The following is a 26626-nucleotide window of genomic DNA, read 5'->3' on the forward strand; positions in this document are numbered from 1 at the left end:
TTGGTTACCTCCCAGGGTAGGTGGGAAACAGGGTGCAGGGTGGGGGCCTGGGGGGTAGTGGTATTTCTGGCCTGACTTTGTATAGTTTTGACTTTTAGAACAATGTAAACATTTTGCATATTCAAATATAGAATAAAACCATCAGGAAAAGGGGGGAACGTTCAGTGGAACACTATCCGAAATAATCTAGTTGCATTTCATGTGAATAACAGCTTTACTATAGGGGGAAAAAGAACAAACCCAGGGACTTCTGATCACAGTATTTAGACTCCACCTTCAGTCAAGACAAAAGGAAATGTGAACAAACATTGAGCCATAATTAGCAAGTTTATGTTTCACAGTGGTATGGACAGTTCTGCTTTCTGTGTACCCCAGGATTGAGCAAAGGAGTAAATATATTGAGGATAAATTTACCACTTATAAAATCAGGCTATGAAATTTCAGTTTTCCGAACTTGGCAATCTTGTCATGTCTGCGAAGGGCATATTTATCTGATGATTTCAGAAGGAACAATAAAATACTTAAATATCGTGACTGTATTTCCTTTTTAAAAAGACACTTGATTGATGCGAGTGTTTCTTCATAAAAGCTAAGACTCATTGCATTCTGGGAGGATTGTCATTGTGTAATAGTGGTCATATCCAGTACATTGATTGCAAACAACAGGAATTGACCATGGCTAACTTGGGCAAAAGGAGTTTGTTGGAAGGCCACTGGGGCCTGTAGAGTTGACAGGAGGCTGCCAGCTGGAGGCAGGGTGGAGGCCAGGTTGTAGGGACCCAACAGCAGCCAGTCCCTCAGCTGGAACAGGAATCATGTGGCCAGGACGCTGCTGCTCCCGAGATGAGGGACGTCCAGCCATTCCCCTCCTTGCTCAAGACTCAGTATTCCAGGAGGATCAGATTGGCTGAGCTTAGGTCACAGGCCTGCTGACTGTACTGAGGCGGAAGATGTGCTGAGTGGCCTTCACCAAGGGTTACTCTCCCACCAACAATAGGAGGAGAAAGGGTCTAATTATAATTGCATAAAGGAGTGAAGAATTGATGGGTCACAGTTACTTCTCGGCCCCCCCCCCCAAAAAAAAACCAAAGGTTTGTTCAGCATTGGTGTCCTTCATTTCTAGTGTAAGAGTGATTTTATGTACGTTAGACTCATTTGATCCTCACAAAACTGTGAGCTGAGAATGATTGGGAGGTGGCAGCCCAGGACTCATCACAGGTCTTCCACTTTACAGTCTAGTGGGCTTGCTCCTCCGCCCCCCTGCATTTGGCCTGCTCTGTCTCAGTTTGGGCTGTTTTTTCTTCCAGGTTACATAAGGACAGGCTCGATCTTTCTGGCCCAAACTCAGGACCGGCTGATCTCCCTGAAGCGCATCAATTCAAGGCTGAAGTACGTATGAGGCTAGAAGCCTGTCCTGACTTTACTGTCACCTGACCTCTGCCGGAGGGCAGTGAATGTCATTGTCCCCCTGTGTTCTGTGGCAGTGTTATAGGCATCCCCTCCGAGATCATCTCCCCCAAGAAAGTGGCCGAACTTCACCCTCTCCTCAATGTGCACGACCTGGTGGGGGCCATGCATGTCCCCGAGGATGCAGTGGTGTCCTCTGCTGATGTGGCTCTTGCCCTGGCAAGTGCTGCCTCCCAAAATGGTAAGCACGTTTTGGGGTTAGGAAGGAAGAGGTCGTCTAAGAAAGCATCTCTCAGTAGGGCAGGAATACCAACCAACTTCCATATTGGGACACTGGCTTCTGGCTCCTAGAATTTTTGTCTTAATATAGTATCTGTTAATATTTTTCTTCAGGGCCACATTTTTCTTATTAAGGTCCAAGGAACTGCTTTTAGTCCTGCTTAAAGCACTTCAGATGTAAGGGCATTTTCTCCCCCACAGGACTTGAGAAGCTCTAAGGTTGAAACACACCTTGGGGATTTAATCCACAGCTTGGATCATATCCTGATCTTGGAATGAATGGGGGGAAGACTAATCAGCGTCTATGGTGTTATATACTTTGGATGAACTGATTCATGATGTACGTAGATTAGGATTTAAGGATGCCCAATGGCACTTTTTCTCTCCTACCCCTTTTATGATCCCTGGAATTTTTTTGGCCATGCTGCGTGGCATGTGGGACCTTATGTCCCTGACCAGGGATCGAACCTGTGCCCCCTGCAGTGGAAGCGCAGAGCCCTAAACACTGGACCGCCAGGGAATTCCCATGATTCCTGGAATTTGATTACATACTAAAGTCAGTTTTTTCAGTTGGCCTGGTATTTTCAGTCTTGGGAAAGGTCCATTTACACAGTCTCAGGATGCGGTTCCAGGAGTTTTTTGGTTTTTAAAATTAAAGGCCAGCATCGACCTGGCCTCTTCCGTGTTTGTTGTGAGTCTGCTGCACATGCCTAATTCTGAAACATCAGATGATGATGCCCCAACTCTTTGTTTACATTGGAACAGGTGTTCAGATCTATGACCGGACAAGTATTCTTCATGTTATGGTGAGGAAAGGTCAAGTCACTGGTGTGGAGACTGATAAAGGACAGATCCAGTGCCACTATTTTGTCAACTGTGCGGGTCAGGTAGGTTAGCGACAGTACTGGGTCACTGCTTTTCTTATTTAACTTTTGTCTCCAGGATTTTTTTGGGGTGGCGGGGCGGTACAGATGTACAGTTAATATTGTGGTGGACTAAGCAGATGTCAGGGACCACACTGTTTCTTGTTTGGACAGGAAAACTCAGAATCTCTCACTCCAAATCGGAAGCCTGTTCTTTTTCCTCAAATAGAAGCCTGGGTGACCTTTTCCTTCCTCCCCCCTGGCTAATTGGCGCTGTCCTGGTCAGGAAGGCCAGGAGAGTTGGGCATTGACAGCAATCAGTCCTTGGCGTCGGGTCTGTCTGTGGTGTTTCGTTTCATCCTACCACCCAGCAGATGAGTATTAGGCTGTTTTATTGTGTCAGGAGTGTGGATTCAGTTTCCAGGACACTAAACTGCTGCTGCTTTGAAGGCAGATTGGTCCCTTGCCTCCCACTCCACAGTCTTAAGGGGACCTAGGAGTACTTGCTGCCATGTGCAGTTCTTTATGATTGGTATTTGGGGTTTGTGGTTGAGGCCAGGCGTTTTGTTAGAAGGGCCTCACTTGCTCCCCACGAGCTCCTTTCACGAGCTGGTAAATCTGTCTTCCTCTGCTAGAAAAGCAGACTTTGTGGTTTAAAGGGCGTAGTGTTGCTCCCCGTCCAATAACTGAACTAAAGCAGGCTGGAACTTGGCTTCCCACAGCTGACGTGGAGGCAAGAGCGCACAGAAGCCACTTGAAATTAAACTCTTTTCAAGAGGCTGCACTTGCTCATTTGTCTTTCTGTTCCTCTTCCACCCACAAATCAATCTGTCCGTTTGTAGTGGGCATACGAGCTGGGTCTGTCCAACGAGGAGCCGGTTAGTATCCCGTTACATGCCTGCGAACACTTCTACCTTCTGACTCGCCCCTGGGAGACCCCTCTGCAGAGCAACACACCAAGTGAGGACTTGCACTTTGTTTTTAATCTTGTTTCCTTGCCCCTGTTCTGTCCTCTGCAAAGGAAGGCTTTCTGCTAAGGACAGACTGCGCCCGGAAGAGTCTTTTCTTTTTGTTTCTTTTCTGGAGCATGGTACAGGGAGGTGGACCCCATTGTAACTTGACTTTAATAACTCTTTATGAAAGGATGGCCAAAGTGGGCATTGCACTTAAGCAGTTTTGTTTGTTTGCAAGCTAACGGGTAGTCTCAAACAGGTCTAAACTGAGAGTGTTTGGAATGTAACCTAGAGTTCTTGACTTAATGCTACACGTTGTGGAGATGTCACAGGTGAGCTATAAACTCGGGCTGTTCAGAGACTCCCAGCGCTGTAGGGAGGGGTTGATGCCACTTGGAGGCCTTCATCCCTGGAGTGGGCTCCACAGTCCCCCCTTCTCTCTGGCTTTCACGTGGCACAGTGGCAGTTAAGCAGTTTGATTCTGAGAACTAGTCAAAGCTTCTAGGTAAGTGATCTGGTTAGGGATAATCTGAGAAACAGTCTCCACTGTAAATCTGAGAGGGAGGATCCTCCTCCATGACCGGGAACAGTATTTTAAAGCTAATGAACGCCTGTGTTCACTGAATGCTGTTTGGTTAATAAGTCCAATTTTGGGTGTTTTTGTTTTGCTGCTTTTTCTGTCCATTTAGACAGCTGGCTTGTTGCTCAACCCTGTCTTCTCCTCTACCCCCCACCCCCTTGTCATTTCTCTTCCTCAGCTATTGTGGATGCCGATGGAAGAATTTATATTCGGAACTGGCAGGGTGGCATCCTGTCTGGGGGCTTTGAGAAGAACCCAAAGCCAATTTTCACTGAGGGCAAGAACCAGCTGGAGATTCAGAATCTGCAGGAAGACTGGGATCACTTTGGTGTGTGAACTAGATTCTAACAAGATTGCCTTATATTGTCTAAGATGTTACACTTTAAAGCCTTTTCAGGAACACAGGCATACCTCATTTTATCGTGCTTCGCACATGCTGAGTTTTTTCTTGGTTTCGTTTTTCAGTTTTTTTTTTTTTTGAAGTATAGTTGATTTAGTGTCATGTCAAATTCTGCTGTATGATACTGAGTTTTTTATAGATTGAAGTTTGTGTTGAACAAGTCTGTTGGGACTATTTTCCAACAGCATTTTCTCACTTTGTGTCTCTGGCACATTTTGGTAATTCTAACAATATTTCAAGCTTTTTAATTGTTATGGTTGTTATGGGGATCTGTGATCAGTGCTTTTTGTTGTTACTGTTGCAAAAGATATGATTTGCTGAAGGCTGATGATGATTAGCATGTTTTAGCAGTAAAGGTTTTTTTTGGTTTGTTTTTGTTTTTTACTTTTTTTAGAAGTTTTTAATAATACACTGAAGTCTAAGTAGAAAATTTTTTTAAATGATCTTTTTTTGAGGTCCAATTGATGTACAGTATACAAGTTTCACGCGTACAAACAATATAGCGATTCACAATTTTTAAAGGTTATGTTCCACTAATAGTTATTATAAAATATTGACTACGTTCTGTGTTGTACAGTACATCCTTGTAGCTTATTTTTTTTATACATAGTAGTTTGTACTTCTTGACTCCCTGCCCCTATCTTGTCCCTCCCCTTTTCCTTCTCCCCAACAATAACCACTAGTTTGTTCTCTATCTGTGAGTCTGTTTCTTTTTTGTTTACATTCACTAGTTTTTCTTTTTTAGAGTCCACATAGAAGTAATAACATACAGTGTTTGTCTTTCTCTGACTCATTTCACTAAGCATAATACCCTTCAAGTCCATCCATGTTATTGCAAATGGTAAAAGTTTTTTTAAGAGCTGAGTAGTATTCCATTGTGTGTGTATATATATACACACACACACACACATCTTCTTTAGCCATCTGTTGATGAACACTTAGGTTGCTTGCATATCTAGCCAAGTAGTTTTTAATTTACATTGTTTTTGGTTATGTACATTGTTTTTTAGACATAATGCTATTGTACATACAGTACACTATAGTATAGTGTGAACAAAATTTTTATATGTACTGAGAAACCAAAAAGTTCACGTGACTCACTACATTGCGATACTCACTTTATTGCGGTGGTCTAGAACTGAACCGAGATATACCCGTAGTTCCTTATTTGATCTTTGTAACAACCCCTTTTGGTGGTTACAGAGGGTAGTCCACAGAATTTGTCTGATCTAAGGATACAGTTATTGGTGAGCAGATTCAGGGACCTAAAATTAAAATCTTGGTTTAAGGGACTTTTGGCTTATCACTTATTCGCCTAAAATCATTGCTGAAATTTTAGGCTGGGAGGAAACCTTCTTTTGATAGGACTTCATTTAAAATTGAAGAGAATTTTAAGAAGCAAAACAGTTTCATTAATATGTTCTTTTACTCAATTTTTAAATAATTTTAATTTATCGAATAGGTAATACAGTCACATGGTTCCAAATTCAAAAGATATGAAAGGGTCTGTAGTGAAGAGTGTCCTTCCTTCCACTTGGACTTAAAATTTCTTTTCTTTAAATTTAGGAAATTTCAAACTTTTAAAAATGAAGAGAATAATATAAAGAAATCCCATGTACCTACCAGCCAGCTTCAGTCTGGCTTCATCTTTACCACTGTCCCCCTGGATCATTCCCTGACGATGGACTTACCTTAAAACAGGTTGAGGATCTGTCTTTTGCAGCTGTTCCAACTTAGGAAAACATTGCCTTTTATTGCACATCTCTTTGGGGGTCATTTAAGAGCTTTTCCGTGAGTCCTGATTCCTTTGAGATTCTGTAGCCAGATGTAGTATTTACTCTTCCATAGCTCCTTTCCCTCTAAAGAGTATCTTTATTTCTCCGTCTTTATGCCAAGAACTCTGTAGGAATGCCCCATACTTCCCCAAGGCTTCTGCTTCTGATAGATGGCCCAGTTGGCTCATCTCAGAAAACCTCCACAAGACATTTTCCGAAAGGAGAGGGAATAGAAGAGTGTAAGGGGTAGGGAGTTTTGAATCCCCTAAAGCTGACGACTGTGTTTGGGTCTGTTTTTGTTGCTCAGAGCCCCTGTTGAGTTCCCTGCTGCGTAGGATGCCAGAACTGGAGACTATGGAGATCATGAAGTTGGTGAATTGCCCCGAGACCTTCACCCCGGACATGAGGTGCATCATGGGCGAGTCCCCTTCAGTGCGGGGCTACTTCGTCCTGGCGGGAATGAACTCTGCTGGCCTTTCGTTTGGTGGAGGAGCTGGAAGGTAAGTCTTTTGCACTCAGGTTCGGCTTGCGAGGCTTCTTCCTTTCTGGAATTACTTCTGGTTCATAGGGTTTGTGAAATACCTAATCCAGTATGTTCAAATAAGAGGAAGACACATGTCATGAGAGAGTTGTCCCCTTCAAAGTATTTGCCATGGGAGGCACTTCCCGTGTTCCAGACATGTCATTGTACAGAATGTTTTTGGAACTCCTCTTTTGGAGTTAGCCTTGGAGCCCGTGGGATGTTCTTCTGTACTACTTCAGTCATAACAAATGTTGGTCCTTTGAATATGTATTTGAGTTTGGAAATAGCCAAGTGTGGTGAGTGAAGTAGAAGATCATGCTGATCACACAGGTTTTTATTTTCAAATTTGGTACTTATAAAAATTAAGCGAGGGGGCTTCCCTGGTGGCACAGTGGTTGAGAGTCCGCCTGCAGATGCAGGGGACACGGGTTTGTGCCCCTGTCTGGGAATATCCCACATGCCACGGAGCGGCTAGGCCCGTGAGGCATGGCCGCCGAGCCTGCGCGTCTAGTCCGGGAAGATGCCACATGCCGCGGAGCAACTAAGCCCATGCGCCACAACTACTGAGCCTGCACTCTAGAGCCCACGTGCCACAACTACTGAGCCCACGTGCCACAACTACTGAAGCCCGCATGCCTAGAGCCTGTGCTCCGCAACAAGAAGCCACTGCAATGAGAAGCATGTGCACCACAACAAAGAGTAGCCCCCACTCACTGCAACTAGAGAAAAGCCTGCACGCAGCAAGGAAGACCCAACACAGCCAAAAATAAATAAATTAAAAATTAAGCCGGTGTTGAAAGGACAAATACTGTATAATTCCACCCATGTGAATACTTACAGTAGTCTAATTCATAGAGACAGATGTAGAATGGTGCTTGCCAGGGGCTAGGGTAAGGAGGGAGTAGGGAGGGGCTGCTTAGTGGATATAGAGTTTGTTTGATGAAAAGAATTCTGGAGGTGGATGGTGGTGATAGTTACAGATAATGTGAAAGTGCTTAATACCACTGAAGTATACACTTGTAAATGGTTAAGATGGTAAATTTTACGTTGTGTGTTTTTTACCACAATTTAAAAACATTTTTTAATTGACCAGTGTTTTTGAGTGAATTGTAGAATGGCTCTGAAGACAGTTATGGAGTAGAAGTTACCAAAAATGTTTGGAGCAAAGGCTATATGGCCAGATAACTGTATAACCTCCTGAGGTGACTTTTTACAGGAAAAAACAAACAAACAAAAAACCCATTGGATATATGGAGTACATTTGTATGGAATGTGGCTTATCTCTATACTTTCTAGGGAATCTTATCATTAGAGCTCATATCCTCATAGTGGTCTTGTGAGAGCAGTAGATGGATATAATTTGTTTCTTCCAGAAGTTAAGGAAATTGCCCAGAATTGCTCAACCACTCTTGACAAGATAGAGTCTTTCGATTCTGTTGGTGCTTGATTCCTAGTACAGCGCTGAGAGTATCACGGTGCTGAGAGGCCCAGCAACTTCCCCCATCTACGCAGGTACCTCGCTGAGTGGATGGTGCATGGCTATCCCTCAGAAAGTGTCTGGGAACTGGACCTGAAGCGTTTTGGAGCCCTCCAGAGCAGCCGAACCTTCCTGCGCCACCGTGTCATGGAAGTCATGCGTAAGTGAAGCTTTATCCCCGTTGCCCATCGTTGCAGGCATCTGACTGGTTCTGTCATCCAGAGGGGCAGATTCTTCCTTGGTTCTTTAGTAATTGCTTCAAGTTGGGCGTCTGAGTTTGGCTGTTTCAGGCCTGTGTTGGGGGCATTATGCCCACATGACATTTATGGAACATTTTCTTTAGTGTATTGTATCTTAGTTACCTCGGGGACCAGGAAAGTGGACTAGGACGTACAGGTGGTGATTCCTGTCAGACTCCTGGCAGCAGCTTCTTGAACATTCCCAGCATTGCCTCCTTTCCACTTTGCTGTGTCAGAATGAATGCTCTCACTCCCCACTTGGTCTTTGAGATCATGGTTTGCTTTCCAAGGCAGAGAATTTGCCAAGTTAGTCTCAAAGCTTCAGGCTCCTTTGAGTGACTCTCGTCATTAACCCATCCTATGCTAGCAAGATAGGAAACCATTTCTCATGTAAATACCAAACATACATTCCTGCTCTTTCTCCTTGTTTTTGCTTCTCTGACTTTGAAGGACGCTTTTAACTTGTTACTACTTTGTCTTGGCTTTATTTTCCAGTGTGCCCTTTAGAGATAGCTTTTGAATCAGGAATTGAACCAAATCAGATTGTAATTTCATTTTTGTATACTGAGGAACTGTTTTCAGACTTGACCAAATATATCTGTTTGGGGAATAGTTATCCTCAGGACTAAGATTCTGCACTGGCTGTGACCAGCATTCTTGTTTAAGGACGGACTGCTGGTTTAGTAGCTGGAGGTTCCATTAGCAATGAGGCCTTTGGATGACCTGTCACACCTGTGTGCTCACTTTTGGTCTGGGGCAGAGAATTCACATCCATGGGAGTTAAAGGACCTGGAAGCAGTATGTGTAACTGCTAAGGTTATTTAGTGACTATTTTGGTTACAGTGTTGAACTGTTAAGAGTCTAGGTTTCTACATCCATCGTTACTTTGGAAGCTGTGCAAACTGTAAATGAGCTGGAGCTTCTTGATGATGCAGTCCTTTTGGTGGCCGCCTCTGATTCTCATGAGCTGGAAGTTGCAGGCATGATAGAAAACGGGGAAAGGGAAAGTAGAACCTAAAGCCCAGAGGAGACTGTCACAGTATAAGGACGCCAGCTTGGTTTCCTTCTCTGTGATCTCCCAGTCTCCCCCCACGCTGACGTACCTCTTGTTTGGCCTGGTGTGAAGTCCGGTCTTCTCTCTGCAAGAGACTAGAGACCACACTCTTTCTGGGTATTTTACTTATTCACTGTTGCAGATTGGACATTAGGAGAAATGAATTCTGACCCTCCCTTTGTTATGTAAATAATGTCACTGGGACAATACTTTGCAACCTGTCAGATTTCAGAACCACCAAATCAAGGTATGCTGTGTGCCCTTTTGCTTCAGAAATGGCTAAATATTAGGAAAAGTGTGTAACAGGTCTGAGACTCCAACAACACAGGCACTGGAAAGAATCAGGTGCCAGTTTTTCACACTTTGTAACCACCTGTGTCCCGTGTAGACATAACCTTCATCTCTGCTGGGAGCTTAACAAGGTTTAGAACTCTGACTTTTCTGCCATTGTTTCTACCTACTAATTTGGAACAGTAATTATAAACAAAGATCTAGAGTTGTTATGTGACTCACAGCTATATAAGTCTGTGGAGGGGTGTTACCAGCTCTTGCAATGTGATCCTTTCTTCTGGAACATTCGTGTCACACTGGGTACTGTTTGGCAAATTAGGCTACAGCAGCCTGAAAGCATGCTTTTTTGAATAGGAGCAGCTCCAGAGGCCCATGGATATTGGTGCTCAGCTCTGTGCCTTGGGCTTTCATAGACTGCTCTTCTCTCTCCTAGCTCTGCTGTACGATCTGAAGGTTCCCCGCTGGGACTTCCAGACAGGAAGGCAGTTACGCACATCTCCTCTGTATGACCGGCTGGATGCACAAGGAGCCAGGTGGATGGAGAAACATGGATTTGAGAGGCCAAAGTACTTTGTGCCACCAGACAAGGGTAAGAAGGCACGTTCTCATTTTTGTTTTTTGGGGTTTTTTTGTCTTAAGAATAGTAAACCTTGTTTTTAAATGTGCATAGCTAGTTTGTCTTCCTAGGAGAATAAATAATAAAAACCTACTGTACTCTACTGATCTATCAAGGAGACTCACCAGTACAAGTCCCCTCCTTTTCTGTCTTCCTTTGGTTTTCTCTGTCCTGTAGACCTGTTGGCCTTGGAGCAGAGCAAGACTTTTTACAAGCCAGACTGGTTTGAGATTGTGGAGTCCGAAGTCAAGTGCTGTAAGGAGGCCGTGTGTGTCATTGACATGTCCTCTTTCACAAAGTTTGAAATAACAGTAAGTATTTGGGAACCAAAAGAACAGATTTGGAAACTTGCGTATTTATTGAATGCCTCTTGTTTTTCATCTGTCACTTCAAAGCAGACTAAGAACTCTGATATATTTTAGCGTTTCACCTGTATTATAACATTTTCTGGAATTTTTAGCGCTTTGTTTCTGGTTCTTTATCTGCTTGCAGAGGCTCATTTGACACTAGAATCAATAGCTAGCTTTCTCTGGAGCTCGTTGCAGTGGAGCAAATCTGCAAATACTGTTGCACGAGTACCGGCTAATTGAATTTTCTCCGCAAGTGACTTTGTTTGTCAGGCTGCGTTACCGGCCAGAGGTTTTCATGTTTGTTCTCTCTGCTTCGTTCCCTAACCCTACAGTCCACCGGGGATCAGGCATTAGAAATTCTCCAACACCTCTTCTCCAATGACCTTGACGTGCCCGTGGGCCACATCGTGCATACCGGCATGCTCAACGAGGGCGGAGGGTACGAAAATGACTGCAGCATAGCACGGCTGAGCAAGCGCAGGTGAGCGGCTGCCACTCTGCTCCCTCCGCCTAATGGCTGTGGCGGAGCTGAGCACTCAGCTCACCTCTCCAGGAAACTGTAATAACACTGAGGACAATAAAACATTTCAAAGTCATGGCCAGTTCATTAGCAGCCCAGCACACACACACACAAAAAGCACCAGGAGGAAAAAAAAAAAAAAGAAACCCACCAGATTATGTAAAACTTGGTGTGGAAAAATTACTCTATTGAGGAAAAATGCCTTATCTTATGTTAGTAGGTCTGTATAATTTCTTGGCACTAGCAGAAAGCCAGAATCTTCTGTTTTGTCATTATGTGGTATATCCTAGAAGTATGTGCAGTTGGCCTTCCCTAAAAGCTAAGAGATCATTCACCAGTGTTCTGTTCGTTGCTTGGAAACTAGCTGAGAACTTACTGCTTCCTGATCATTCTCCTGCCCGGTTTTGATTACTTTTGGGTCTCACTTTCAGTTTCTTCATGATTTCTCCAACCGACCAACAGGTCCACTGTTGGGCCTGGCTTAAGAAATACATGCCAGAAGACAGCAACCTGATTCTGGAGGATGTCACCTGGAAATACACTGGTAAGGGGGCCCTCTGCAGTCAGCTGAGCAAGGAAAAGCCAGCTGATCGAAGTTGATCCAGATCTGTCTTCATTTGCCTTCTCTATATCTGATATTCAAAAATGAGTGTCAGAATTAGAATCTTGGAAGAGGCTCCTGGTCATAGAAAATTGATCTCTAATGCTTCCCCGTGTTTTTATAAGTGAAGTGTGAATGAGTTAGTGCTTCAGTTTCTTTGTGTTTTATTTACTGCTGTGTCCCCTACAGCCAGCATATCAGAGTGCAAATATTTGTTGAATGAGTGACTCATTATTAAAGTATTTTTATATTTATTACCTAAATATTATTTTCTTCAAAATTTCCCCTTAGTTTTTATTTTTTCTTTAATGAGTAAATACTTTTTAAGGTAGATAACTTAATTTCCTTATTATCTCTTCCTCAGCAGTCTTCTTAGGGAGCAACCCCTCCTCTTCTGCCACCTGATTCCAGCTTTAACCCCTCCCTACCCTCAATGGACCCCTGCCCCTCGCCTCCACCAGGCCCTCATCCTCAGTTCATCATGGTAGCAAATATGATTACTTTCTCGCTACCAGATTAGAAAACTATAGCAGCTTATTGAAGCAAGCTTATTTTCTAGTCCATTTAAGGGTATTTGATGTGTAATTAGCTTAGGTGCTGTCGTAAATGTGACAGAATCCAGGCTGGGTGGGCAGCTCTCCTCAGGGCTCTCCTGGTACTGATTTGGGTTTGGGGCTTTTTCCATCATGTAGCCACACTGGGAAGAGGAGGGGAATGGGAATTGTTTTTGTTTTGTCTTGTTTTAAAATATTTTTTATTTGGCTGTGCCGGGTCTTAGTTGAGGCATGCAGGATTTTCATTGCGGCACATGGGATCTTTAGTTGCGGCATGTGGACTTCTTGGTTGCGGCATCTGGGGTCTAGTTCTCTGACCAGGGATCGAACCTGGGCCCCCTGCATTGGGAGCATGGAGTCTTAGCCACTGGACTATCAGGGAAGTCCCAGGGAACAGGAATTGTGCAGGGGGTGGTTTGGCCAGCCCTGGGAGTGGGCTCCTATCCCCTAGCCTCATGATCCCAGTCTAGTTGCAAAGGAGGCTGTGGAGTTTTGTCTTCCTTTGTTCAGGAAGAGGCAACACACTAGCCAGGCTGTCAGATGCCAGGAGTCAGTAGCAGCACTAAGCAGCCCTGTCAGGAGAAGTGTATTTGCCAGAATCAAGGTCCACCCTAGGATTGCCTAAGCAAATGGACATTTTCATGGTCTTGCCACCCACACCTGGCCATAGGTGAGCAAGTCAGAGCAGACCTTTCCCATTGGTTCACCTATTCACCTGGAGCGGCCAGACATCTCTTGTTCTTTTCCGTTTAGCCCTCAATCTGATTGGTCCTCGAGCTGTGGATGTGCTGTCTGAGTTGTCCTATGCCCCTATGACTCCAGACCATTTCCCAAGTCTGTTTTGCAAGGTGGGTACTAGTAGAGTTGTAGTTTTTAAATAAGCAGGGAATATTTCTTTTATAGAGATGGCAATTACATGTTCTCACTATGGTGTTAATACCCACAAAGCATGTTCTGACTTTTATTAAGCAAACAGAATGACTGAGTAAATCCATTTATTTTTCAGTCTTCATGTTCTTCTTGTTTAATAAACATTGATATCTTTGAAGACCTAATTTCTCTGAATATCAGTTCTATATATTTATTGATTTCTGTAGAGGTGGATTAAATTTTTAAGTTATAGTATTATGATGCGGATGCCAAAAAATGCCAGTCAAGGTCAGGTCCCTTCTCTCCATGCAGTGCTTCCTCTTTTCCATACACAAAGTAACTTCTGTGTATGTGGCACCTTCAGGTAAGAAATGGTTTAGGTGAATCCCTAAACAACTTACTTAATTTTCTTTCTTTCTTATAAATTTTCTTTCTTATACTTGGCAACTAGAGCTGAGTGAAACAAATTGTAACTGAATAAAAGGAATGATAACTGAACATACCCTCTGGGAAGTGGTTGATTAGAGAGGTCCAGACAGACATGTTTTGGCAGCCTGTAACAAGCAGCTTCGGGACCGTTACTGATGGGATGCTCTTTGAAGTTCAAACCGAAGTTAGGATCCACCTCTTAAGTGATTTTACAGCTCTCCTTTTTCTCCATGGCACAGTTAAAGCAACAGGAAACTCTGTTAGCTGGCAGCAGACCCTGTCACAGTACATTCTTTGCTCCTTGAGGAAGTAACCCACATGCGTGCGCCTACAGCGTACTGTGCTGCAATGCCTGCTCCTCATGGAAACAGTCTGCTTTAGGGCCGTCTGGGGCTTACCACTTCCCACTGCAGGAACGGTGATTGAGTCAGGGGCCCCTTTTGGGTAACTGAGCTGCTGGAAACACGTTTTGAACATGAGAAGCCCAGTCTCTTCCCCCAGGGTAGCAGGTGAACGGTGTTCTTTGGTCATCCGGCATCATCTTCTGTGGGGCAGGTACCCAGGACTTGTCTGCCAGGTCCGCCAGAGAACACATTTGCCTGGTCTTCATTCCCGGCGTCTCTGACTAAAACAAATCTTTAGCATGACTTTGTAAAAAGAAGTATTTCATGCTTTTCAAAGACTTTGCCTCCACTTCCCTCCACTGGCTTGGCTGGCACTCCTGAACTGGGGCTGTTCATGAGAAGAGCATTGGAAAGGCTGTGCTCTGTTCCTAATGACCCCAATGCCTGGAAACAGACTGTCTTGAGGAAGAAATTTTCATTCACATGTATCTCCATTAGGGTCCAACACAGGGTACAGAGCTAATGAGAGGGGTTGCCTCAGGCATTCATTCCTCTAACAAACATGGAGGGGCCCACTTCCCCTAACGAGTTTCCACGATGACCTTCTCCCTTTGTTTCCACAGGAGATGAGTGTGGGCTACGCAAATGGGATCCGGGTGATGAGCATGACTCACACGGGAGAGCCAGGATTCATGCTTTACATTCCTATAGAGGTGAGAACCACTAGAGGGTGGGTGCTGGCAGGGTTAGAGCGCCATGTCTGACCGGGCCTTGGTCACTGAGGTAGGCTGCGTTAAAGAGATTTTAACGTTTTTAGCTAAGTTATGTACTTTTTTTGTGTAGGTAATATATTTACATGGTCTAAAACTAAAAACCTCTAAAAAGTATTCAGTGCCACCCGACCAGTTCCCACCAGCCACCACCAGTGATGTAATTGTTAGTTTATATCACGTCAGAGATTTTTGTGCATATGGAAGCAAGTTCAAAGACGTATACATAACCCTCTTTTTTAGAAACACAAATGGAGGCTTACTGCTGTTCTTCATCTTGATTTTTTTTACTTAGCAATTTAGAGATTTTTCCCTACCAGTACCTAAAGAGAAAGAGCTTCCTTTTTCTTTTTTCTTTATTTTTTAATGAAAACGATATAGTATGCCATTATATAGTTGAATCGTAATTTATTTAACCAGTCTGGTACTAATAGCCATTTATAGGGTTTCTAGTCCTTTGCTGTTATAAAAACTTCTGCAGTGTACAAGAGTGTCTTTTTCTTTATTGCTTGTACCAGCACACAGAGTTGTCAGACTTTGGGCTGATGGGTGCAGTTCCATGCAAGAGATCAAGCTACTTGTCAAAACCCATCTCACTCCGAGTAAAAGCCCATCTGCAGGGCGCACACAGCTCTGCTGACCTTCCTCCACACTGCTGCTCCTCATCTCACCCTGTCTTCTTGCCTCTCCTTGCTGGACATGTTTCTGCCTCAGGGCCTTTCCACTTGCCCTTCCCCTTTCTTTGGCATATCCCTCCCCCCTGTAGAGCCTCCCAAGCTCACAGCTACACATGCTTCAGGTCTTATTCACACCTCACCTTTTTTTCTATTTAATTAAAAAAAAAAAAAAACATTTTGGCCACGCTGCATGGCCTGTGGGATCCTAGTTCCCCAACCAGGGATTGAACCCACGCCCCCTGCAGTGGAAGCACGGAGTCTTAACCACTGGACCACCAGGGAGGTCCCCACACCTCCCCCTTTTTATTTTTTATTTTTTTAGTTTATTATTTTTGGTTGCGTTGGGTCTTCATTGCTGCCCGCGGGCTTTCTCTGGTTTCGGCGAGCAGGGGCTACTCTTCATTGTGGTGAGCGGGCTTCTCATTATGGTGGCTTCTCTTGTTGCAGAGCACGGGCTCTAGGCGTGCAGGCTTCAGTAGTTGTGGCTCACGGGTTCTAGAGTGACAGGCTCTAGAGTGCAGGCTTAGTAGTTGTGGTGCACGGGCTCCACAGTTGCTCCACAGCATGTGGGATCTTCCTGGACCAGGGCTCGAACCCATGTCCCCTGCATTGGCAGGCGGATTCTTAACCACTGCGCCACCAGGGAAGTCCCACCTCACCTTCTTGAAGAGACCATTTAAAGTTGCAGTCTCTGGCCCCCTCCTCCCTAGCCTCCTTCCCTGTTTTATTTTTCTCAAGAGTGCTTACCACTGTCTCATAGAATGTATATTTTCTTTATCTCGTTCATCACATTACCCATTTAAATGTAGGTTTGCTAAAGGCAGGGATATTTGTTTAACTTCTGTATCCCCAGCAGTTAGAGAAATACTTGGCACATAGTAAACGCTTAATAAATGTTGCATGAATGAATGTCCTGGCAGTATCTTTTGTCCATTTTTGTATTGAATTATTGGTCTTTTCCCCCAATTTCTAGGCATTCTCTGAATCAGCCAGCCAGTCCTTACTATTAAGTTGTAAAATTTTTTCCAGTTTATCATTTGTCTTGATTTGTTTTTTTTTGCCACATAGAAGGGTTTTTTTGGGGGGGGGGGTTGTTATATATGTATTTTTTGGCTGTGTTGGGTCTTTGTTGCTGGGCGCAGGCTTTCTCTATTTGTGGTGAGCGGGGGCTACTCTTCATTGCAGTGCGTGGGCTTCTCATTGTGGTGGCTTCTCTTGTTGTGGAGCACGGGCTCTAGGCACGTAGGCTTCAGTAATTGTGGCATGTGGGCTCAGTAGTTGTGGCTCGCGGGCTCTAGAGCATAGGCTCAGTAGTTGTGGCACACGGTCTTAGTTGCTCTGTGGCATGTGGGATCTTCCAGGACCAGGGATGGAACCCATGTCCCCTGGCAGGTGAATTCTTAACCACTCTGCCAGCAGGGAAGTCCCAGAAGGGTTTTCTAAATTTTACTTTTTATTATGGAAATGTTTCATATGTTGCAAAAAATTTTTTTTGTAGGTGAATTGATGAATCTTTTGTGGCTTCTAGAGTTTAATAAATAGAAGGGGCTTCCCCACTCCAGAGATAAAAAATTTTTCCACTTCTGGTGCTTTTATAGTTTGTGTTGTTGCTATTTATGGGTTTGTGTGTTTTGTTTTTTCATATTTAAATGCTCCAACCTTTTGCACTGTCTCTTGGTACTTTATGAGCTATGGATCAAACTGTTTTTTCTAACATGGATGACCAGTTGATATGAGATTCTACCTTTATCACATACTAAGTTTCTATATATATTTAGATTTATTTCTGGACTTTTATTCTATTTGTGTATCCAGTATCACATTGTTTTAATTACTGAGTCTTTATTGTATATTTTAATACTTGGTAATGCTTATCCTCCCTCATAGCTTGGAAAACTCTGGAAAAGACGAATTCCTGTTTCCTTATTTTCCCTTATAAACTTTTTTTTTTAACATCTTCATTGGAGTATAATTGCTTTACAATGGTGTGTTAGTTTCTGCTTTATAACAAAGTGAATCAGTTATACATATACATATGTTCCCGTATCTCCTCCCTCTTGCGTCTTCCTCCCTCCCACCCTCCCTGTCCCAACCGTCTAGGTGGTCACAAAGCACCGAGCTGATCTCCTTATAAACTTCTATAATCATCTAGTTAAAACAAAAACACCCTGAGTTGTTGGATTGTTACGTTTGTAAATTAGGAAGAATTGACATTTTTATATGTGTTGAATCTTACAATCAAAATATACCTTTCTTTATGCGGGGTTTTTTTTTTTTGGTGACCTTCAGAGGCATTTTGAAGTTTTCTTCATGTAGATGGTATACATTTCTTAAATTTATATGAATATTTTGGTGGTGTTGCTATTGTGAATGGGAAGGGTGTCTTTATTCTGGTGTCTTCTGATTTATGAAAGGTTTTTTCCCTGTATATTAATGCTTTAACCTGTTTCCCTCCTAAACTATCTTACTGTTTATAGCTGTTTTTTAGTTGATTTCTGGAATTTCCAGGGTTTCCATACACAAACAATAATAGTTTTTGTTTCTTAACAATTTTTATTCCTGCATTTTCTTTCCCTTGTCCAGTTGTGACAAGTAGCAGTAATCTTCAACCTCGTCATGTTCTTGACATAGTCATACTACTCATGGTGTTAGGTTTCCTTTTAATTATTAAATGAAGCACGGATTTACCAGCCCATGAAATTTTATCTGCTTTTCCACACTCAAGAGTATTATAACAATATTAAGGTGAAGGGATTATTCATGGTTTGAGAAGAGTTAGTATGCATGTAGCTGATATGTTTTGCCTGTACTGAAGTGCCATATGGTCATTCAGGTGTTACCACTTGCTCCTGGGTCATTAATCAGCCAAGCCCATCAGGAGGGAGAAGCCCTGTTTTCTACCCAATTTTCGTGGGCTGGTCCCATTTTTATGGTTTTCTGTGAGTCCAAGAGGTAATCTGTGCACTGCTTGGGTTCTTTTCAAGCTGGCTTTTGTCAAGAAGCTTATACTTGTCTCTGAGGAGCTGCCTTCCAAAGCATGGTGGCAGATAGCAGATTGGTTTGTTCACACTCAATCCCTGGCATCTGGTGAGAAAATGAGTAAGTAGTGGGGACCCACTTTTCGCTTTGCTCTTCTCTAGCCCAAGACTACTCACCTGCTTTAAACCTTTGTCTTCTTAATTCAAGTACGGAGCATTCAGCTTGAGACACTGAACCCGCCCGAGATACAGCTCATTCTTACTCTCGTTTCCCAGCCAGTCTCCAATGGTCTCCTCCACCCACCTTTGCTATTTGCAGTGTTTCACTTACACACATACCACAGGCTGTGTTGTACCCAATAGCTCAGACTCCCTTTTCCACATCTAAAGTTGCCTTGATCACAGCAGTCTTCTTAGTCAGTGCCTGTTCGGCTGCAGTAGTGCAGTTTATAGAGCAACATACATTGCCAGGATAAAGAATTGCGATACCAATGAAGCAGATTTTTGTTTTTGACTTTTCCCCCGTTTTATTGAGATGTAATTTACATACATCATTGTATAAGATTAAGGTGGACAGGATAATGGATTGACTTACATAGACTGTGAAATGATTACCACAGTGTTAAGTCACTAGCATCCATCATCTCATATAGACACAATAAAAAGAAAAAAATTTTTTTTTCCTTGTGATGAGAAGAACTCTCAGGATTTACTCTTAATTTTCATGTTATCACACAGCAGTGTCACCTAGTCATCATGTTGTGCATTATATCCCTAGTACTTACCTTATAACTGGAAGTTTGTACCTTTTGACCATCTTCCTCCAATCCCCAACTGTAACCACAAATTGATCTCTTGGTCTATGAGTTTAGTTGCTATTTTGGTTTATTGTTGTTTAATAGTTGTTTTTTTTTTTAAGATTCCACATATAAGTGAGGTTATACAGTATCTGTCTTCCTCATTCCTCTGTCTTGTTTTCTGTTTTACTTTTACAGTTTTTAAAGTAAACAGTGTAGTTTGTTGTTGGGCTTTCGACTTAACAGAGTATTTGAGTATTTGCTTTCAATTTGGAAAACTTCTGTTCATTTAAGTTATGTGATACTTAAACGTGTCTGGAACCAAGAACAAAACAACATGAGAGACTGGATATTGTGGGACACGGGTAGGAGAGCTCTGATTTTTGGGGTCCTCTGTGACTCACTCTAGGTCTCTTAAGATACGCCATAATCAGTGTGACAAATCAGAGTTGTGCGTGCATGTCTAGAGTTACGTGTAACTCTAGTTTCACAGCATAGGCCATTGCATAAGGGAAGGACCAAGTTCAGGGAACTGGCGCAAAAAAACAAAGCCAAAGCCAGTGGAGGATGCATGGCTGTTGGAGAGGCAGTTACGAGACTGGTCGTTTACTGAGTGGTAAGAGAGCTTCTGTGAGTTATTATTTAATAAGTGCTATATACTGAGATCCTAGACATTTTAGAGAAGTAAAAAGATAAAGGTGCTGCTTTCGTGGAGCTTAAGCCTGGGCTGCAGCACTTTGGTTCCTGAGGATTGTAGACAACCTTCTCCCTTGTCCAGGTAACAGTGTCAGCTGTCAGGCACTGCCAGACAGATTCCGTGTTTAATTCTGAAGGTCTGCTGGTTACTGACCTTTTGTCTCTCCCTCTAGTACGCCCTGCACGTATACAACGAAGTGATGAGTGTTGGACAGAAATATGGAATCCGGAATGCTGGGTATTATGCTCTTCGTAGTCTCCGAATTGAAAAGTTTTTTGCCTTCTGGGGTCAGGATTTAAACACCCTCACCACACCCCTGGAATGCGGACGAGAGTCTCGGGTGAAGCTAGACAAGGTATTGTACCTGTGCACACTCCACTCTGCCCTCAGCTTCCTGAGCAGGGAGCCTGCATGAGAACAGGAAGAGCTGAGGTGGGAGCAAAAAAGTGTATAGGTGTTGAGACCTCCAAATGTATCTATGGGATAAAACACTTAATATGGAAACATCATAAATAGACAACACTTGTTTGGGGCACTTTGTTCTCTTTTAGACTGAGTGCTTTCTGGGCAGTTTTTCTGAGTTGATTGTGGTAATTCATTAATATGCCACATGTACAAATGAGTCACTTTACATTCAACTGCCTAATTTATTCGTAATCACCATTCAAGAGGATGAAAAGGCTCTTTCCCACCTCTGAGCCCACCCAGTCCCACTGCCAGAAGCAGCAGTGTCCTGCCTCTCCTTGTAGAGAGCTTCCATGCAGTGCAAACAGATGAGTAATTTCCCCTCACCACGTTCTTAACCTTGGTGGTTGGATACTGTATACTTGGTATATTGCACCTTGCCTTTTTCACTTAAAATATCTTAACAGTCGTTCCATATCAGTATAGTAGATCTCTGATGTTCTTTTTGAGCAATTAGGTAAGTATTTTTCTCTGATATAAAAGTAAAGAATACTCGATTTGGAAAATAGGGAAAAACATAAAGACTATTTTTTCAGCGACACGCATTAAGAGTTTATTTTATCCTGCTCTTTTTTGGACATATGCATATGTAAATATTTATGCATAGAATACGGATATATATGCATGGACTGCTGGTTGAGATTATATAAAAACATTGTTTTTCTACAATAATTCTAGCAAGCATTTTCAAGTGTTGATTTTTCTTCCCATTTTTGTTCTGTGTGGTCTTGTGATTGAAATGTGTTTATAAAATAGAAAAGAGAGTGATGCTTACCTGTGTTGTTACAAGAATTCTCTGCAGGTGTCTTTCGTACTGTGAATGCAGTTTTCCGCATGGGGGAAGCACACGTTCTCCAGAGCTTGCAGGGGTGTGGTGGGGAGTGGGCAGCCCACTGCAGTGACACTGGGTCCCAAGCAGTGATGCTGTCTCTGTGCTCTTTCCTAGGGGATGGATTTCATTGGGCGAGATGCCCTGCTGCAGCAGAAGCAGAACGGGGTGTACAAACGCTTCACTATGTTCATCCTGGACGACCACGACACAGACCTGGACCTCTGGCCTTGGTGGGGGGAGCCCATTTACCGAAACGGGCAGTACGTGGGCAAGACCACCAGCAGCGCATATGGTTACACCCTGGAGCGCCACGTGTGCCTGGGCTTCGTGCACAATTTTTCCGAGGACACCGGAGAAGAGCAGGTGGTGACAGCAGATTTCATCAACCGGGGAGAATATGAGATTGACATCGCAGGACACCGGTTCCAGGCCAAGGCCAAGCTCTACCCGGTCACCTCCCTCTTCACCCATAAGCGCCGAAAGGATGACGTGGAGCTCAGTGACTTGCACGGGAAGTAATGCCAGGCAGTCCCGCCACCTTCCCACCTTCTAGTCATCTTACGAGCTCCTCTTCCTGATCCCATCTCTCTTCTTGATTTAACCTTTGCCTCCCACCTCTTATCTCCTTGACATAATTTTTTTTTCCCTTGATATAATTCTAAGCGTTTAAAACTTTTCCTTTGCACCCTCTCTTGTCCCTCCATCTTCTCCTTCCTCCTTCTGCAGTTTCCCATCTCCTGATACTCACTCTGGGCTGGTCATCCCTCCCCCCATCTCAGGTTCCTGTGGGGACAGGAAGGCAGGACAGAGGCAGACTCCACTTGTGGAAGTGGGTTACAGTGACAGCCTCACTTAATGCTGGGTCTTGAAGCAAGGGAGGCTTGTGGTGTGCAGGCCTCAGGGTAAGAGTCCCTCTCTGTGGGGCTAAATTTTCTCGAGTAACCTGTGAATTCTGGCTAGCTGCTGTCTGTGTGATACAGCCGTGTGGAATAGCTTATGCCTTTTAGCCAGGCAGGTCCTTCTCCCATCCCTTTGTGCTGTGGGTCGGCACCCTGATACCTCTAGCAGGAGGATGACCATCTACCTCGCTGATGAGAGGCATCATGTGGGCGTTACCTGGGGTTTAGCACAGATTAGTTCATCCTGGGCCTCCCTACTGACCCAGTTATCAGACTGTGACCCAGTTATCAGACTGTTGGGCTAGGGCCACCTGCCTATAATTTTCTTCATCTCTTGCTAATCTCTATTATGAGGGGGGTTGTGGTTTATTTAACCGACTAAACAAATAAGCCACAGTGTTTGAAAGGGAAAGACCATGTTGCCTTTAGTGTTGCTTTTCCTAGCTGAAAGGGTCTAACCTCAAACTAAGCTCCAGCGATGCTGAGTTTTCTATGAAACAGTGCTGCTTTTCTTTCAGCTACTCACAGTTCAGTCACCCCACCTTGATGTTCCTCTTCTCCGAGCACATGTGACTTTCAGTTCAGCCTCATGTGTCCCTTCCACAGGAGGCCCACTGGCTCAGTGCACGCTCTCTCCCTTAGGACGGGGGAGACAGGACAAGCATCCTGGCTGAGTAACTAAACCTTGTGGGCACACTGAGTTGAAGAGAGCTACTGGGACCCCAGGGTTGCTTCCCCCGCACAACAGACACAGATCCACACAGAGATGACCCACTTGGGTCCCTTGAGAGTTCCCAGTGTGGAGAGCGTATGTTACCTGAGCCCAAGGTCTGCTTTCCGTCTTCTTTTTCCAGACATCTCTCCACATTTTCTGGAATAGAAGGTAACTTGGGGTAAGAGCGCCCTGCGCACTTTTAAGCAGTGTCTCTATTTTCTAAGGGTGGAACTTGGATCGCACAGACTGTGGTATCCATCCCCACACTTAATTTCCCCTTGCAAACAAATGGCTGCTAGAGATTTTAATTAACCATAGCCTTTGTTATCTTGGTATCTTGCATGCATTAGTTCTGATAGGTCTGTAAGTATATTACAGACAATCCTTTCATTTTATTAGAGCAGCTTACACTTCTCAGGTGTCTGCCTGCTCTGGCATTTCTCTGGGATTTCTGTTTACCCACTTGATCACTGACTTTACTGTCCACCTTCTTACGAGGTCTTCATTGATTTAATGAGGGAGTATGTGATTAGAATTCTGTCGGGGGGCCTTGGTATTTTGGTGCAAATGTGAATTTAACTAGCTGAGAGATACTGCTTCTAGGCAAAGAAGAGAGGTGCTGCCCAGCTGGAGAGCAGTGAACAACTTGGGAGAGCAGGAAACTGGCACCGGACAATGCAGGTGTTACCAGCAGGGAGCCGACTGACCCAAGAAGATGGAAACAGATGTAGAACTAAAGGTATCCCATGCACACCACTGCAAAGTCTTTATAAATGGAAAGTTATTTGGGACTGAATCCAAAAGAAAATCTAGATTTATGCATAAATCACATCTTGTCCATAAATAGGGGTCACACTTCTAAGACTGACAAGATGTTAAGATTCTGGGGGGAAATCACTTGTTTATTGAGTACCCTGAAACTTACATATTTATCTTCCAGCACTTTACAATTCATCTTTCAAGTCTCCTTTGGTTCATTCAAATATAGGCAATATGAATCTGGTAGGTTTCTCTATTTGGTCCTAAAGGGAATGGGGTGACTCTTTCCTGCCTCAAGCATAGCTGACAATCAAAACATCTTCATTTCTGTGTCATCCCCGATGGGCACTGGGACCGCATGTGTTTGCTTTCTGTGACAACTCACCTCTCCCTGGAGGTTGCAGGGATTGTTCAAGGAGTAGCTGGACTCGTTTTAGGTGGTTGGTACTTTTTTCTTCTCTCTGAAATGATGTTATCACCACTTGTGCTGTCTTGGGAGAGGGGCTCCACAATCTTCTCAGCATATGCAATTGAAGAATCATTTTGCACCTAGAAACACAAAGTGTGTTGGCTTCAAACAGATGGAGAATCAAGGTTGCAAGTCTCCTGTGAGCCTTCTCCTCTCTTGAGATAAGCCCCTAGCTACTTGTGCCACATGTAAATCCCATGGTCATGTGACTGACATTGAAGATTTCTTGTCTGTGATAAAAGCTCTAATTCAGAAAGTTTTTAGAGCAAAAAGGGACAGACAAGACCTACCTGCTTGGATAGCACAATGTGATGTCCTTTAACTTGTGTTTTGGTCACGTAGCACTGCATGGACAGGACAAGCTCCAGGAGAGAAAACTGAACAGTTCCCACTCCATTCTAGTGCTTTTCTGAGAAGTCCCTGTACCCCCAAATGCAAGAGATGCCATTTAGCCCAGTGATTAACCCCAGTCTCAACTTTGGCCCCAAAGTTCCCATTTCTGCACCAAGTCACTTGTTTGATTCTCATCAGGAGGTGTGCTGTCCCTGGATTCTACGTCCTTGTACAGAGTTTTAGCTGTATCTCTTCTTTCCTAGGCTGTTGTTTCCAAGAAAGTAACTCAACGTGAAACTAACTCTTCAGCTTTCTCCTTTATCCTGCCTTTGCATGCATTTGCGACATTAACCCCTCCCCACTGCCACCATGTATGTGGCAGGAATGATAGGAGCTTCCTAAAGTGATTTTGCTTCACTGGAGGGATGACCCCTCCGCCTTGATTTCTGCCTCTGTAAAACAACTGCATTGGCTGGCTTTCAGGCATTACAAGTTCCTTTTTATATCTTTGTTGCCTCTTGGCCAGTGTAGGCAGCAAGGATCTAAGTATCTTTAGTATCTAAGATAGAGATTTGGTCAACAGTGCTCAATCCTGAAGTATAACCTACTGTGTTCATTTTCTTTCTGTACACACCCCCCCCCATCCCTCACAAACTTTGATATAAGCAGCATTTTATCAACAGGAGGTAGAGAAAAGTTTCTCACGAGTAAGGAATTTTCATCTGGCACATGTCATGTGCAGGCACATGGACTCAGGAGCAGCACAGTTGAGTGGAAGAGACGGCAGATGAAATAACAGGCAGTAGCCGCGTCCTGCAGTGAGTCGTGAGGGAGCTAGGGAGCCACGTATCAGAGCTGCTCCCCACACCCACCGCCACCGCCCTCCACATTAAGGTGCTCCGTTAGTTGTAAGGCTCCTTCACTGTCATCACGGGGCTGGCATATGCAGTCCCTTACCATGACAAATACACTATTTTTCAAAAGGACTGAGTATTTTTGTATGTCTTTGCCTTCTCTTTATCCATTAAACACCAGAGTTCCTTGTGTATGATTCGTGACTTCTCTGAGCAGAACCCTTGGGGAATTACACGTTTCTTCATGGGCCATTTTTCTCATGATATTTAGATACACCTATTTTCATCCTTTGCAGACTTTCTACCTTCTCATTTTTCTGTCTCTCAAGGACAGAAATTTTAAGAAGTGGAGAGGATACTTTTAGCATCTGTTTCTATGGATCTATGCCAGGATTTCCTTTGCACACCAAGAACTGGAGCTTGGGGCACCTCTTTCCTCCTCCAAGCCAGGTTCTAGTGCCTTACACTCCAGAGTGTCACATGGTGGGTGGAGACGGAAAAAAGTACCTTCAACAGATGGGTGTAGGGTTGAAAGCTTCTGCAGCTCATTTCAGTGAAGGGTCTTCCAGCAGCACAGCTAACACTTTACTCTCTGGTCAACTCTTGGGATATAAGAAAATGCCATTGTAATTACTGTAAAGGCTACAACTCGTTCTTTGCATTTGTAAACGTGCAGTTCAACTCAGCCCTTTTCTATCCCATGTGTAGCATCAGCATGTGGTCCTGAAGACGTGCGAGGCACTTTAGTAAATGGGATGTTTCTCACGAGCCCTGGTGATGACAGGCACACAGGGTGACAGAGCATTTCTGCCCTCTGCGAATGTGGTATTAACGTTGTGCACTGTATTTCTATCAAGTCAGATTTCAATTTTATGTTACTAAGTTTGTAAATGAATAAATGGACATTTTCACTACTCTTGCTGTGTCTGCCTGAGAAATGTCCTGCATCTGTGGTAACCAGATATGTTTTTGCCATCACTAAGAATAAACGTTGTACATAAAACCATTTGTACCTGTTCCCAAAGTGTACAAGAGAACTTGAAAACAGGTAAATAAGATCCCTTCCCTCCATGCAATGGGCAGCATGGCTGTGGGGGAAAAGCCCCATTCCTCCTCCTGAAGTCTCTATCACTGTCACTGGACTTGACATCCTGCCTTACACTTGACTTAGTAGTAAGAACCTGGTACTTGACTCATCACTCAAGTATTGGGTTGGCCAAAAAGTTCATTCGGGTCTTTCTGTAGGATGTTACGTA

The 26626-nt window shown here is 43.8% G+C and overlaps 1 protein-coding gene across 1 annotated transcript in view; it reads left to right on the forward strand.

Annotated features, from left to right (window-relative positions):
* PDPR (pyruvate dehydrogenase phosphatase regulatory subunit) overlaps positions 1-26268 on the forward strand; it is a 38417-nt gene extending 12149 nt beyond the window's left edge. The window contains exons 4-18 of the mRNA XM_082862881.1: positions 1308-1389; positions 1485-1648; positions 2452-2573; positions 3392-3509; positions 4261-4410; positions 6565-6757; positions 8293-8417; positions 10275-10430; positions 10635-10768; positions 11140-11288; positions 11759-11871; positions 13236-13330; positions 14749-14838; positions 20217-20399; positions 21456-26268. Coding sequence (XP_082719007.1) covers positions 1308-1389; positions 1485-1648; positions 2452-2573; positions 3392-3509; positions 4261-4410; positions 6565-6757; positions 8293-8417; positions 10275-10430; positions 10635-10768; positions 11140-11288; positions 11759-11871; positions 13236-13330; positions 14749-14838; positions 20217-20399; positions 21456-21860 — 2279 coding nt within the window. The 3' untranslated portion in view covers positions 21861-26268. The remainder of the gene's footprint in view (positions 1-1307; positions 1390-1484; positions 1649-2451; positions 2574-3391; positions 3510-4260; positions 4411-6564; positions 6758-8292; positions 8418-10274; positions 10431-10634; positions 10769-11139; positions 11289-11758; positions 11872-13235; positions 13331-14748; positions 14839-20216; positions 20400-21455) is intronic.
* Positions 26269-26626: the final 358 nt, after the last annotated feature.

This window comes from Leucopleurus acutus (genome assembly GCF_964270905.1).
Source record: "Leucopleurus acutus genome assembly, chromosome: 20".
NCBI lineage: Eukaryota > Metazoa > Chordata > Mammalia > Artiodactyla > Delphinidae > Leucopleurus > Leucopleurus acutus.